At 42.5% G+C, this 14,534-nt stretch overlaps 1 protein-coding gene across 3 annotated transcripts in view; it reads left to right on the forward strand.

Moving 5' to 3' along the window:
* Positions 1 to 6,382: 6,382 nt before the first annotated feature.
* Positions 6,383 to 14,534, forward strand: part of ILRUN (inflammation and lipid regulator with UBA-like and NBR1-like domains) — a 119,510-nt gene continuing 111,358 nt past the window's right edge. For all 3 annotated transcript variants that reach the window (XM_060021984.1, XM_060021986.1, XM_060021985.1), the window contains exon 1: positions 6,383 to 6,728. In XM_060021984.1, the coding sequence (XP_059877967.1) occupies positions 6,571 to 6,728 (158 nt within the window). In that variant the 5' untranslated portion in view covers positions 6,383 to 6,570. The remainder of the gene's footprint in view (positions 6,729 to 14,534) is intronic.

The following is a 14,534-nucleotide window of genomic DNA, read 5'->3' on the forward strand; positions in this document are numbered from 1 at the left end:
GAATCACCCATGGCCTGGGGAAGGTAGGCTTGAAGTCCTCTCTGAGCATCCCAGACCACCCTCCACTCTTCCCTCCTCCCAAGTCCTACCACGTCTTTGTCTACTGCTCATTTGGCACTTGAACATATGCTGCTTTGCACTGTTGGCTATTTTTATGTAGTTATTTACAGAAATGTATGTCTTTGTCTCTCCTGTAATACCTTAATATGTAACTGTAATACCTTAACGTGTAACATTTGCATGTCCTGTAATACCTTAACATTGTCCTGTAATACCTTAACATGTAACATTTGCAATCACTTATGCCCATCTCATTTAAGCTTCTAATCTTGGGAAATAAGCACAACATGAAAGTTTTGGCTTGTGGTTAGGTTTATGTAATTGTACCTGTAGGTTCAATTTCAAGTATTTTTTTCTTTCTTATGTTTGATTTATTCTTTACTCCACTTTGGTGATTTTTTGCAGCGTTCTCTATACAGAGATGAAGAAACTGAGGTCTAAAAGTAAGTATCGACAGTTTGTCTACATTCACACAGCACAAGGATGAAGGTTCTCTTTCTGAGCTAACGTCCCTAACTCAGCCTTGCTCATAGTAAGCCAGCAGACATTTGCTTGCTCAACTGAATAGGTCATTTGACTGTTATCTGCTTCCTAGGTTTTGCAGCTTACAAGGTTTAAGGCAGCTGACATGGGGAGTGAGAATGTGAAGAAGTAAAATAAACTCATATTGGGGCTTCCCTGGTGGCGCAGTGGTTAAGAATCCTCCTGCCAATGCAGGGGACACGGGTTCGACGCTTGTCTGGGAAGATCCCACATGCCGCGGAGCAACTAAGCTTGTATACCACAACTACCGAGCCTGCGCTCTAGAGCCCGCGAGTCACAACTACTGAGCCCATGTGCCACAACTACTGAAGCCCACGCACCTAGAGCACATGCTCTGCAACAAGCCATCATAATGAGAAGCCTGTGCACTGCAACAAAGAGTAGCCCCTGCTCGCTGCTACTAGAGAAAGCCCACGTGCAGCAACGAAGATCCAATGCAGCCAAAAATAAATAAATAAAACACATAAATTAAAAACTCATATTGAACTATATTAGTGAAAAAAACAAGGTAAGGATTTTGTCCATCCCTGCTCACATTTTTTTTTTTTTGCTGTACGCGGGCCTCTCACTGTTGTGGCCTCTTCCGTTGTGGAGCACAGGCTCCAGACGCGCAGGCCCAGCCGCTTTGCGGGATGTGGGATCTTCCCGGACCGGGGCACGAACCCGTATCCCTTGCATCGGCAGGCAGACTCTCAACCACTGTGCCACCAGGGAAGTCCCCAGCACATTTTTTTTTTTTTTGGAACAGTTTTCCTACTCGTGGACATTGGTGCTATTTCCAGCTTTTTAACTTTTCATTATTATACGTATTATAATACTTCTATGAAAAGCTTATTTATAAACCTGGGATTTTGGGGCTAGAGTATATGAATATATTAGAGGTTCTTCATACCAATTCATCTAAATTCACATCTACTCACCTTTAGGAAAAATTATATCAATTTATATTCCCAGAAGCAGTGGTGTTTGAGACTACCTGTTTCCCCACACTCTTGCCAACAAAAGCTGTTATACATTTTTCAAAGCTTTGCCACTCTGATTAGGCAAACATCATACTTTATGGTTGTTTTAATCCATTTCTTTATCTATGAGTGGCACACATCTTTCAATATGTTTATTGGCTATTCGTATTTCTTCTTTTGTGAATTGTCCATGTCCTCATTTTTCTTCTTCTTTTCTTTTTTCCTATAGGGGTTTCCATTATATTTAAGAGTAGGATGTCCATTTCTATCTAGAAATCGAATAATCACTTTCTTTTCTTTTTTTTTTAAACGACTTGATTCTTTCTTTGACTTCATCCAGGAGATAATGTATTTTTAAAATTTATTATTATTATTATAATTTTTTATTTTGGTTGCACTGGGTCTTGGTTGTGGCATGCGAACTCTTAGTTGCGGCATGTATGTGGGATCTACTTCCCTGACCAAGGATCAAACCCAGGCCCCTGCATTGGTAGCGCGGAGTCTTATCCACTGCACCACCAGGGAAGTCCTAATAATGTATTTTGAATGGAGCCTGGAGAATCCCATGGAATCTAGGGAAGCCGAACAACCAGGACTCAGGATGACAGGAACGTCTTTCTCCCATGCCTTCAGGTCTCTTATCTTTGCTTCTGCTTTATGGCTCTCTTACTGCAGGTGGGCATTATCTCTTTTTCATGGGTGCCCCACAAAGATCATCTCATTTCGTGTATTTCTGTAATTCACTTTTAAGTAAACAGCCTAGGTCTTGTTGACTGAAAAAAAATGCACAACGTGAGAGTTGTAAATTAAGTTTTATTTGGGGCAAAATGAAGACAATAGCCCGAGAGACAGCATTTCGGACAGCTCTGAGAAACTGCTCCAAAGAGGTAGGCGGAAGGTCAGTGTCATATATGATTTTAGTGAAGGTGGCATGTGCAAACTCAAGCACACATTTTGGCAGAGGCTTGCTGCTAGTCACGAGGAGCAGATGTCACTGTTAATGATTTTAGTGCTTTTCTAAATACGAGGAGATGCAAGAATTGGGCTCATAAAATCTCCTGAAAATACCTATCTGAAGATCTGTTCTGCCAGTTTTTTCCAGAGCACAGAGTGCCTCATTCCTGATCTCCACCCTGAACTCCTTTCAGGGGCTGTTGTAGGTCAGCAGCTGCAGTGGCTAATGATTTAATCCTTGTAGAGGTAGATGGCAAATTTGTAGTTGGCAGCCTATTCCACCAACCCATTGAGTTCCAATTCCAAATTCTTGAGAGAGAGAGAATCTGATTGGCTTATCCTGGGTCAGGTGTCTCCCTCTTGTCCAATCAATGAAGGCTAAGGGACATGGTTATGTGGGTCAGAGATGGCTGCTGAGGGCCAACTAGAGGGTTGTTAAAGGTCTGAAGAGAAAGGAGGTCATCATAGTTTGGACGAATACCCAAAAGTTTTCTACTACAAGTTGCTATTATCATATAATGTATCCTAACATCAATTTGGACTCTGTTTATTCTCTGAATCAGTTGTGCTGTGGCATAATCTTCGTACTAGCTGGCCTTGGCAAGTCTGAATCTTAAGGACTTGGAGATATGGAGGCAATCTAGGCTGCTCTGGTGAAATGAATCACTTTTCTCCTAGACTTTCAACTTCTGAATGACAGAATGCCTTAACTTCCTTAAGAAACCCTGAAATTGACCTGGTCTGGGGATCTGGGATTAGTCCAAATTTTTTACATAAGATCACCAGCTCAAGAAATTTGGGAAGAAAGTGGCAGGTCTTGGGCATATTCCAGGCAGTGGCATATTTGAGCATATTGCCTGACATGAGATGGTGCCTAGAAGCCCTTTTGGAATAGTGCTTGTCAGCTTTCCTTCCTTAGGGTGGTGCTCAGCAACTTGTCCTTTTGCCTCTCAACCAGTCCTTCTCCAGGCCCTCTTCCCAACAAAACAAAACAAAGCTGCAGAGCCATCAGGGCAGGACCACAGGTGTTGTTATGTAACCCTTCAGACTCAAGTGGAGATTCACATTTCTGAGACTCTCCTGACTGGGTAACACCTCTGTTTCCTCCATTTCATATCCTACCCCACAAAAGAATTTTTCCATGGGGGAGTGGGGGTGGGCTGGTTCTTCATATCTAATGTGCCAGCCACCTTGGTCAGTGTACACAGTGGTTAGGGATGGGGCAGTTTTTTTTTTTTTTGGCTGCACTGTGCAACTTGCAGGATCCTAGTTCCCCCACCAGAGATCGAACCCATGCCCCCCTGCAATGGAAGCGCAAAGTCCTAACCACTGGACCTCCAGGGAAGTCCCAAGGGATGGGACAGTTTTTTATTGGGCATGACTGTCCCAAGAATTGTAGATGATTAGCATTTCTGGTCCTCAGGGAATTAATGGCCAGGAATTAATACCACCCCCAATCTCATGAGAATCAAAAATGTCCCCAGAAAGTTTCAGAATTCATTTGAGGAGTAGTTATCCTCCTTTGAGATAACTCCCATCATGAACTGACATTCTGCGCCATTTGGGTCTCTTATTTGCAAGAATCTTTTTGTATTATGCGGGCTGTTTAGGTGAGAGCTAAGGCCCTAGTACTGCATGGGGTTGGCCAAGAGCTTTTAATTTCCTTTGGGTCAGCATTCTAATAGAATCATCAGATTCCAATAACATTTTTTTCTTTTAGACCCTTGGTCAACACAACTTTAATCCATGAATGTTGCAAGTTAAAACACTTCCAGAGAGTGTATAGTCTAACATCAAATCAGGTCTTGGATCTGCATTTCAAATTATTTTGTATGTAAGGCCACATTGAACTCAAAGTATAAAGGGAATTGTAGCAGGATATAGTGGATAGAGCACTAGACTGGGAGTTTCTGTCATTACTAGCTGTGTGATTTTGGGTTAATCAATTCTCCTCTCTTGGTTTCAATTCCTTCATCTGTAAAACGAGGAGGTTAGATTAGACAGTCTCAGTTCCTTTCAGCTCTAATGTTGGGATTTTTATAATCTTTCTGTGTTCCCATTCCATCATCCAAAAGATTGGGACAGTATGTGCTCACCTGAGGGAGACTAAATTTTCCTTAATAGTAGTGAAATATTCCAACATTATGGCCATCCAAAAATTAGGCCCTGGCAATGATCTAAGCTTCCACAGAGAACTTAGAGAACCAAGAACAGTTTCTTATAAAATGTTTATAACTAGTGTCTAGTACGAGTTTGTAAGTATGCTGTTAAAGGTGTCTGTTTCCCATAAAATACTCCTGTTGGAGGAAAAAAATTATTAGAGAGAGGAAGGTTGGTCCCTTATTAAGAAAAGAGAAAGGGCACATATTTCATATTTTAACGGAGGACGAGTAAGGGAAGTGAAGTAGAAGAGGGACCAGGTGAAGAAGTAATCCCCGCCTACTTGTATCACTGTCTAACCCCACCACCGTCATCTCAAGTTTATGGCCAGAATACTAGTCAACATTTCTTAAGTGCTTCTTATGGAGCAGGCAGGGTACTGAGCTTATATATTGTTACCTCATTTAATCCTCACAACAATCCTATCTGGGCAAGCACTATGATTACCAATAACTGGCAGAATGAGAATTTGAATCTCCAATATGTGTGACCCCAGAACCTAGGCTTTTAAAGCCATTGTTTTAGTCTTATTTGGTAGTGGGACAGAAGGAGGTAGAATGTTTTCCCTTTCCAAAATCTCATGGCTTCCCGGATACTACTGGTCACTTATTCTAGTTGTCTGCTTGTTGAAATTGTTATGGAAAACATACTCCATTAGGAATGAAAGATGGGTTCTAGTTTTGCTGCTCTGTATTTTTGGACAAGGCATACAAACTTTCTGGATCTCACTTTCCTTATTTGTAAGACAGACAAAGAGCCACTTAAAGGCAGGAAACCGTTTCTTATTCGCCTTTTCCCCGTGTGGATGTGTTAGGCAAATCGTGGTGAAAGAAGGAATGAAGGTAGACAATATGGTCCCTATGCGTCCTTTCTCATTCTTTGATCTTGAAAAGGGGCCTTGACCAGTTAGGTGTACTATATGTACCGTAACACTTAAAAAACTTAACAGGCAATGTCAAATTCTCGGGACTTAACCTTTATTTTGAGAGGGTTGGTCTCGACGGAGTGGGTGTAAGATTATATGCGGTGTTCGTCTGGACCTGTGATTGACGTTTGTATCGAGGCCTCCCTCACTTTCCGGAAACTGGAGACTACCGTTGCATAACAGAAACAGCACGGGTAAACTGGAGTAATCATCACCGAGGGTGGCCAGGAGCCTAGGATTTTAGGGCATTAACCCTCTGGGAAAGCAGCTCTAGAAACTTATGCAAACAAGTCCTTCCAGAGCGAGGGGCAAAGCCCTGGCTGAGAGGACTGGGTCTTGTATGCCATCTGGTACCTGACCTTGCCCTGGCCTCTGTTCTTCCCCGACTTCAGTTTCCTCACCTCCCAAACGCTGCCGTTGTCGTACAAGAAGACCCCGGCGGTTTTCCCCGCCAACCCCGGGCTTTAACTCCTCCCTCTCAGCGTGGGGGCGGGGCGAGGAAAAGGTCAGGCCAGGAGTCACCTCCCCGCGCCGCCCGGCCGTCCCCTTCCTCCTTCCCACTGCCCGCCCCCTCGCTCCACCGCGGTGAGGTCACGCGGGGGACGTCACGGGGTTCTGTCGCCACGGAGGGGCGGGACTCCGGGAGAGGAAGGGGCGGGGCTAGGCGGGCGACGCTTGCGCAGTGGGCGCGGCGCGGGAGGAGGCGGAGGCGGCATAGAAGCGAGAGGCGGCGGCGGCGGCGGCGGAGGCGGCGGCACTGGGGGGGGTGGGAGGGGGGGGAGCGCGAGAGTGAGTGAGTGGCTGAGTGAGTTTACCCCTATGAGGCGGTGAGAGGCCCGGGGCCTACCTCAGAGGAGCGGGGTCGCGGCGCCAGCTAGCAGCGGGCCCCCTCCCGGTCCCCGGGCCCGGCGGCGCGGCGGCAGCTCAGTTGTGAGGAGGCGGGGAAGCGAGTGTCCGGCCCCAGCCATGGAGGGCATGGACGTGGACCTGGACCCCGAGCTGATGCAGAAGTTCAGCTGCCTGGGCACCACCGACAAGGACGTGCTCATCTCCGAGTTCCAGCGGTTGCTCGGCTTCCAGCTCAACCCGGCCGGCTGCGCCTTCTTCCTGGACATGACCAACTGGTGAGCCGGCCCCGCCGCGCCAGCCCTGGCAGCGGCCTCGGGGCCCCGAGGGGAAGGGAAGGGACGCCCAAGCTCGGCGGCCGGGCGGGACGGTCGGGCACTGAGGGGTACCCCCTTTCCGGGGCGGGGAGGGAGTGTGGGGAACCCTAGGGGCCTGGAAGAAATTTGGGGGCCGAGCAGGGCTGGAGGGAGATGTATGAGGAGAGTTGGGGTCCGTGGAGGGCAGGAGAGGCGGAAGGGAGATGGGCGGGGGTTACTCCTGAGGTTCTGCGGAGTATTAGCGGCCGAGGAACGCGGGAAGAGGGGGAAAGACTCGAGGATCGAGGCACGGGGTCGACCTGTGAGGAAGAGCGCTGTGGTGTTGGCTAAGAGTAAAAAGCACAGAAAATCTGAATTTGGGGAGTGGGCAAAAGCTTGGGGTATGGAGTTAGGGGCTGAGGATGACAGGGATGAGGGGAAACTGAGGGAGAGAATTAGGTACTATGCAAGAACCTGGCGCGCGGGTGAGACTTGGGAGTTAAGAGCCGAGAAGAACAGATTGTGTGTGTGTGTGTGCGTGTCCATTCGAAAACAGATAAAGAAAAGGGAAAAACTTTATGGGGGAGGACAAGTGAGTACGGTAAGAAAGATGACTTTCCCAAGAGCTGTGCCAGGGAGCGGTGGGATCTACTAGTGGGATCCACTAATGGAGGACCGGGAGTGCTAGACCTGGGGCACGGTGTGGGAAAAACCTTAGGAAAAGTGAAGGAGGGAGATTATCTTGGGGGAGGGAACTTTCTGAGGGGATTGGAGCCCTGGGCTCCAGAATGCGGGAATGGAGAGGGGCTTATCCAGAGGGGCTTACCTGAGAGAAAGCTGGTTGGTAGATGTTTGCGAAAATGGAGAACTTGACTTAGGCTGGGAACCAAGTATTTTTGGCTTGGAGTTTCCTTGTAGAAGACTGAATTGGGACAGAAGACCATGACAACTTAGACTAAAGGAGTATTTCTTGGCTTTGGGTGGAGCACTTGCTATTTTTGATAAGCAAGGCTTCCCTTTGTTCTCTGAGGGGTTGTTGAGTTCACTCAGGGTGAGTGATTAAGTGGAGACCATTAGACTTCCTTTGAAAGGATTTCAGGTGAAACAACTCATCTTTCTTTGGTCTTAAAGCCATGAGATGATTGCCCTTTGCTCTCTGTGTTGGGCATGTGGAATCTTGTTTCTCTTGGCATCACTTATACAACCAGCCTCCCCTTTATTCCCTGTCCACTGGATGCCTCAAGCAATGCCAGAAAAAGAGGCTGTAAGCCTAGTCTTGATCCCGTTACTCATCGAGCCCTATCCTGAATGATGCCCATCTTATTAATGGGAGCCTTACAGCTGTGGTGACGTGTGAATTTTTTTCTGTGCAGCATCATTGGTAGGTCCTGTTGTTTATCTTTAAAGTTGATTGTTATAGTAAGAGTGGGATTGAGTTTTTAGATGTTTAGAAAACTCTTTGAATGCAGGAGATAGTCTTTATAATTAAAGAAGCATTTGTGACCCCCAGTTGTATCTTTTATGTCTGGGATGATCTCAGACAGGGACTACAGCCTGCAGTAGTTTTCTGAACAGCAGCCTATGTGTTTAATAGAGAGTGACAGGGGTTATTGAAAACACCAAGAAGAGGTATTACACTGGTGAGATTTAGAAGTAAAGCTATATCTTGAGGAGCATTGTACCCTTGCCTGCCTGCTTCCTACCCCCAGCTCCTTTTCTTCCTTGTTTACACTAGTTCAGCATAAGAGACTTGGCATATTGTTGCTGCCAGTTTGGTAGGGGAGGATCATTATTTCTCCCCACCCTCTTGTGAGTTGTATCATTTAAATCCTGCCCTAATAAGTTTTTAGTTTTTTAGAGTCAGTATTTATTAGTACAATTATTAATGGCTACAGAAACAATGTAATGAATTTTATATGCTTGAGGTGTGTGTGTGTTTAACATCTAAGATTGTTTGTTTTTAAGTGATGTGAAAGGTGAGGCCCAGTGTGGATGAGAAAAATAAAAATTATGGTCGCATTATAAAAATTTTATTTGAATTTTATGTAAAAATTATTAAGCTCAATGACACTGAGTAGCATGTGTTCTGATGAGATGTTATCTCTGTATAAAACAAGGTGATATCAGCATTCCTGAACAAAGGAGTGAGCCATTAAAAAGTGTATTCTGGTTTTAAAACAGAAGTCAGTAGCTTCTTAGGAATCCAGGCAATTAAGTGATAACTCAGCTTTAAGTACGTTACCTTATTTTTTGACTGTAGAAGTCATGTTCTTTCTTTTCTTTGATTATAAAATGAAAAATTTGTGAACTGAAGGAAGTAAGGCTTGTTATGCTTTTCTTTCTAACGAAAGCAGTTAGTTTCATAATCCAGTATTGTGTTTTGATTCCTATGTTGACCTGGCTAAATTTATCTTTGTTTTAAACAAATACTCATCATAATTAATAAAATCTAGTTAAAATACATACATGAATGCATACCTGGTCAAAATATTTGTGTGTTAAATAAATATCTAAAGTCTAGAAATGTATTTTTTTAACATGTTTATTGGAGTATAATTGCTTTACAGTGGTGTGTTAGTTTCTACTTTATAACAAGGTGAATCAGCTGTACATATACATATATCGCCACATCTCCTCCCTCTTGGGTCTCCCTCCCACCCTCACTATCCCACCCCTCTAGGTGGTCACAAAGCACTGAGCTGATCTCCCTGTGCTATGCGGCTGCTTCCCACTAGCTATCTATTTTACATAGAAATGTATTGTTTTGTTTGTTTTTTTTGAAATGTATTGTTTTTAAGTGTCATTTAATGTCTGACTTCGGAAACTGTCGAGATAGTCCCGGTACAGGTTGCCAAAATTTCTCTCAAATTGCTGTGGTTAACCTGTTGAATTTGAGATGATTAACCCTCCTGTGACTTTATAAGTGCCTGCTTTGGGTTGTAATAAATAACCACCATTCAGTTGTCTAGTGATTGTTAAAAAATATTGTGGTAAAATAAAAATGATTATTTTAAAATGAAGGCCACGAGTCTTCTAAAATGAAACCCTACTTGGAAAGGTTTGTTTTCAAAAGTAAGAATTTATTTTTGTTGTTGGTAACAAACAACTTTTTAAGAAGCTGTTGAAAATTGGCTAAATTGAGAGTTTTGGCCTTATAAGTTACCTACAGTGTAAACATAGATTTTTTTTAGTCTTAGGTTGGATATGCATTCTATAGATATTTCTATTTAATTTAGAACCCAGTATTATTTCAGTTTTGTACTATTTATACCTGAGCTGGCAGCTATGCTGCTGGAGATTGGTGGAACTGACTCTTAACAAAAGTAGTTAATTTTTAGTTCCTAAGTAAGTACATAAAGCGCATAAATGGTGTGGTGAAGGAACCCAATATCTGAAGCTAAACTGAAATGACTTGTAGATTAGAATAACTTTCTATAGGTGGAATGTCTTGCAAAGACACTTTTGGGCTGTGAGTATAGAACTTGGAATTCTAAAACTGGAAGCTGGCTTAAGATTCTCTAGTTCATTCTAGTTTTTCCTGCAAAATTGCATATAACCCTTCCAAGATAGCTTTTCTTGCATCCCTGAGGGCAGAGATTTGCATGATACCTTATGGTAGTGTTTAATTACCTTTCTAGTTAGAATTATGTCAAAACTGAATCTTTCTTACTGTAATTAAGCTTTTTTCATTTGCTTGTGTCCTCCTTGGAGATGAAGAATATCTAATAAACACGTTCCTTAAGAGGTCAGAAAGCTTCTATTAATACAAATCACTAGAAATTTTCAACCATGTGTCATTTTAACACATTCAGTTTAATGGTTTCTCACTCTTTAATGTAGTCTGATAGATTTATATATATTTTTTAAGTGGAAACCAACAGGATTGAGAGGAGAGCTTAATAGTGGTGAAATATACATAAAGTAAAATTTACCATTTTTAGTCAATTCTCAGTGTTACATGAGATTTTAAATTCAGTTGTGGCCCTCAAAGTCATTTGTCTCTGTTACGTTTTCAAAGTGAGTTATTCTTTAGTGTTTGTGACAAGAAACAAATAACACTTGTAGATTTTTTAGAGAATGTTAACGAAGGAGTTATTTCTCATTATAGGGATAAGTAAATTATTTTTGACCAGCATATAGACAATGTTGGTTGTTTCTGTCCCTCCTATTCATTAAGCTAGTGCTTTGCAGTTTTGGTGCAAAACTGCAAAAGTTTTGCAACATCCTAGGTTGCCTTCAGGTATCTTCAGGAAGCAGCGTGTATTTTTTGGAACACTACACACGCCCATCATGGATACAACAGATGTTTTCTAGAAAAATAACTCAGGAAAAACATTTTTGTAAAATAATGTCCTATTGACTTTCTCAGTATTGTCAGAAGCACCCTTCTGGATAAAATGAAGGTATAACCACTATGCAATGAAGTGAAATCAGAATCTCGATGAGAAAATCCATTGTACATCCTATCTGATCTCACAGTGCCTCCCCTGCCTGATCTTCCATTTCTCAGTCACCTGCATGCTAAATGAGTTTCTGATCCACTCTCTGGTTTATATGTATGCATCTAGGAAAAGTCTCTTTATGACAGATAAAACATGATATTAATAATGGTCTCCTTTAAAAATGTGTGCCAAGCAGCAGCTTTAGGAAGAGAGTAGGAAGGGTTGCGTGTTGTGGACGCTATTGCATTTTTAAGAAGGTTGGGAGTTCTTGGTTTGGACCTTCTTCTTTCCCACTTTTTTTGGCCTTTTTTGAGTGGCACACACAGGTGGGGACTCTGGGTATAATATAAAATAGTTTACAAATAGAGCATCAAGATTCATTTTATATCAAGTCAGAACTAATCTCCATTATCGCCAGGGTGGGTAGAGGTGTTTCTTTACCATCTCTTGTCTTCCGACTCCCCCACCCCAATTTGTCTAGCACATAACAGCAAAAACTCAACCAAACAGTATTTATTTATTTATTTATTGGTCACAAGGCTTACGGGATCTTATTTAGTTCCCCACCGGGGATTGAATCTGGGCCCCGGCCTTGAAAGCACTGAGTCCTAACCACTGGACCACCGGGGAATTCCCTCAACCGGACAGTATTTAAAGAAACGTACTTTGGATAGACCCCTGGCAGATAGTGTAATACAACAGCAGAAGACAGCCTCTATCATAATTTGCTCTCTAACAGGAAAAGAACATGCCTGAAACTATGAGAGAAAAAGTTTGGGGATAGTAAGGAAGCAGCATTCATATGTTAATGCTGAATTAACTGAGTAAAATTTCAGAACAGGTAAGAATGGACTGAATCAAACAGAACCAGTGATTCACAAATATTGGGTGCTTGCTGTGGGTAGGTTGCTTTCTTAGAAGGTTTGAAATGGTTGGGATTTGAATTGATGGAAAAGTTGTGTAATGTTAGGTGGAGGATATTTCCTGAGTGAAACCAGGAAGGAGCAATAAATTGGAGCAGAGCTGTCTGGAAGATTGGCTTGGCAAGAATGTGGTTAATGGGATCAGAAGTGACGAGAGATGAAGCTTATTTTTATTTTTGCTTTGGAATATTGTTGGTTTTTTAAAAATTGGGGTGAAATTGACATAAAATTGAACCACAGTAAAGTTGACAATTCAGTGGTATTTAGTGTGTTCACAATGTTGTGCAACCATACCTCTGTCTAGCTAAAACATTTTCTTCACTGCAAAAGGAAACCCGACACCCATCAAGAAGTTGCTCCCCATTCCCTTCTCCCCCCAGCCCCTGGCAACCACCAATATGAATTCTTTCTCTATGGATGTATATAAATGGAATCATAAATATTTTTCCTTTTGTGTGTGGCTTCTTTCAAGCTTCATCTTGTTGTGTATAGTATGTATCAGTACTTCATTCCTCTTAATGGCTGTTTAATATTCCAGTGTATGTGTATACCACAGTTTGTCCATTCATCCATTGGTGGACATTTGAGCCATCTCTATCTTTTGGCTATTGTGAATCGCGCTGCTGTGAACATGCGTTTAGGTATACTTGTTTGAGTACCTGTTTTCATTTCTTTGGATATATATGTAGCAGTTGAATTGCTGGGTCATATGGTAATTCTATATTTAACTTTTTGAGGAGCCACCAAACTATTTTCCACAGTGGCTGAATCATTTACATTCCCCTAGCAATGTTTGAGGGTCTGTACCAATTTTCCTACAAACTTGACAACACTTATTTTCCTTTTTTAAATTATAGTGAGTCTGCAGTGGTACCTCATTGTGAGATTGATTTGCATTTCTCTGGTTACTAATCGTGATGAATGTCTTTTCATATGCTTGTTGGCCATTTGTATATCTTTTTTGGAGAAATGTCTATGAAAGTCCTTTGCTGGTTTTTTAACTGGACTGTTTGTCTTTTTGTTGTTCAGTTATAAGGGTTCTTTATATATTTTGGATACTAGACCCTTATCAGATATTTGATTTGCAAATATTTTCTCCAATTCTGTGGATTGTTTTTTTTCATAATTAAAAAAAATCTATTTATTTATTTATTTTTGGTTGCGTTGGGTCTTCATTGCTGTGCATGGGCTTTCTCTAGTTGTGATGAGCAGGGGCTACTCTTCGTTGCGGTGCATGGGCTTCTCATTGCGGTGTCTTCATGTGTTGCAGAGCACGGGCTCTAGGCGCTCGGGCTTCGGGAGTTGTGGCTCACGGGCTTAGTTGCTCTGTGGCATGTGGGATCTTCCTGGACCAGGGCTCGAACCCATGTCCTCTGCATTGGCAGGCGGATTCTTAACCACTGTGCCACCAGGGAAGTCCCCTATGGATTGTTTCTAAAATTTTCTTGTTAATGTCCTATGATGCATAATTGTTTTTAATTTTGGTGAGGTCCAATTTATTTAATTTTTTGTTGCTTGTGCTTTTGGTGTTATAGCTAATAATTTATGCCAATCCAAGATCATGAAGATTTACCTCTGTGTTTTCTTCTAAGAGTTTTATGGTTTCATCTCTTATATTTAGTTCACTGATCCATTTTGAGTTAATTTTTGCATATGGTTGAGGTGGGAGTCCATCTTCATTCTGTAGAGTTTAATTTTGATCATATTATATGCTCTGGAATTGGCTTCTCATTGACTCTCCATTAAATATATCCTTTACTTGTATTAAATATGTACTGTACTTGCTTTGGCCACCACTGAAAATTGGGCCAGAAAAGTGTGCAAGGTTTTCTGATGGGGGAAAAAACTTATGCATGTTCTGTTGGCACCAAAAACTAAATGTATGTTCAAAAGGTCAATCCTCCCTGCCCCCAATCCTTCAGCTTTTCTTTATGACTTTTTCCTGTTTCATTAATAGCTACAGTGGTCTTCCAGACATAAGGCTTGAACTGTGTTATTTCCAGTGCCCTCTCTTTCCTGGATACCCCAGATCATTTGCCAAACCCAGCTCATTTCCACTCTGCAGTGCACCTCCCAACTGTCTCTTTTTTCCATTCTCCTTGCCATCACCTTAGCTTATATAGATTATGTTACCACTTTAACAGGGTAACATAGGAATAGTCTCCAAATTGGTTTTCTGCACCAGGTTCTCCTCCTTCCAGTCCATTTTGTGGACATAACCCTACCAGGTCAGTCTTTCTGAATCACAGCTTTGATCAGGGCCCTTCTTTTCTCAGGAACCTTTGTGCCTTGTTGCCGACCAGGTAAAGAGCAGAGAGCTTTAGCTTGACATTCAGGACCTTCCATAGATTGATCCAGCATATCTTTTGTGATGGATATCCTGCTCCTCTCTGCCCCATTCAAGCTGGCCGCTGCTCATTTCC

The sequence above is a fragment of the Delphinus delphis genome, chromosome 10, assembly GCF_949987515.2.
Source record: "Delphinus delphis chromosome 10, mDelDel1.2, whole genome shotgun sequence".
Classification (NCBI taxonomy): domain Eukaryota; kingdom Metazoa; phylum Chordata; class Mammalia; order Artiodactyla; family Delphinidae; genus Delphinus; species Delphinus delphis.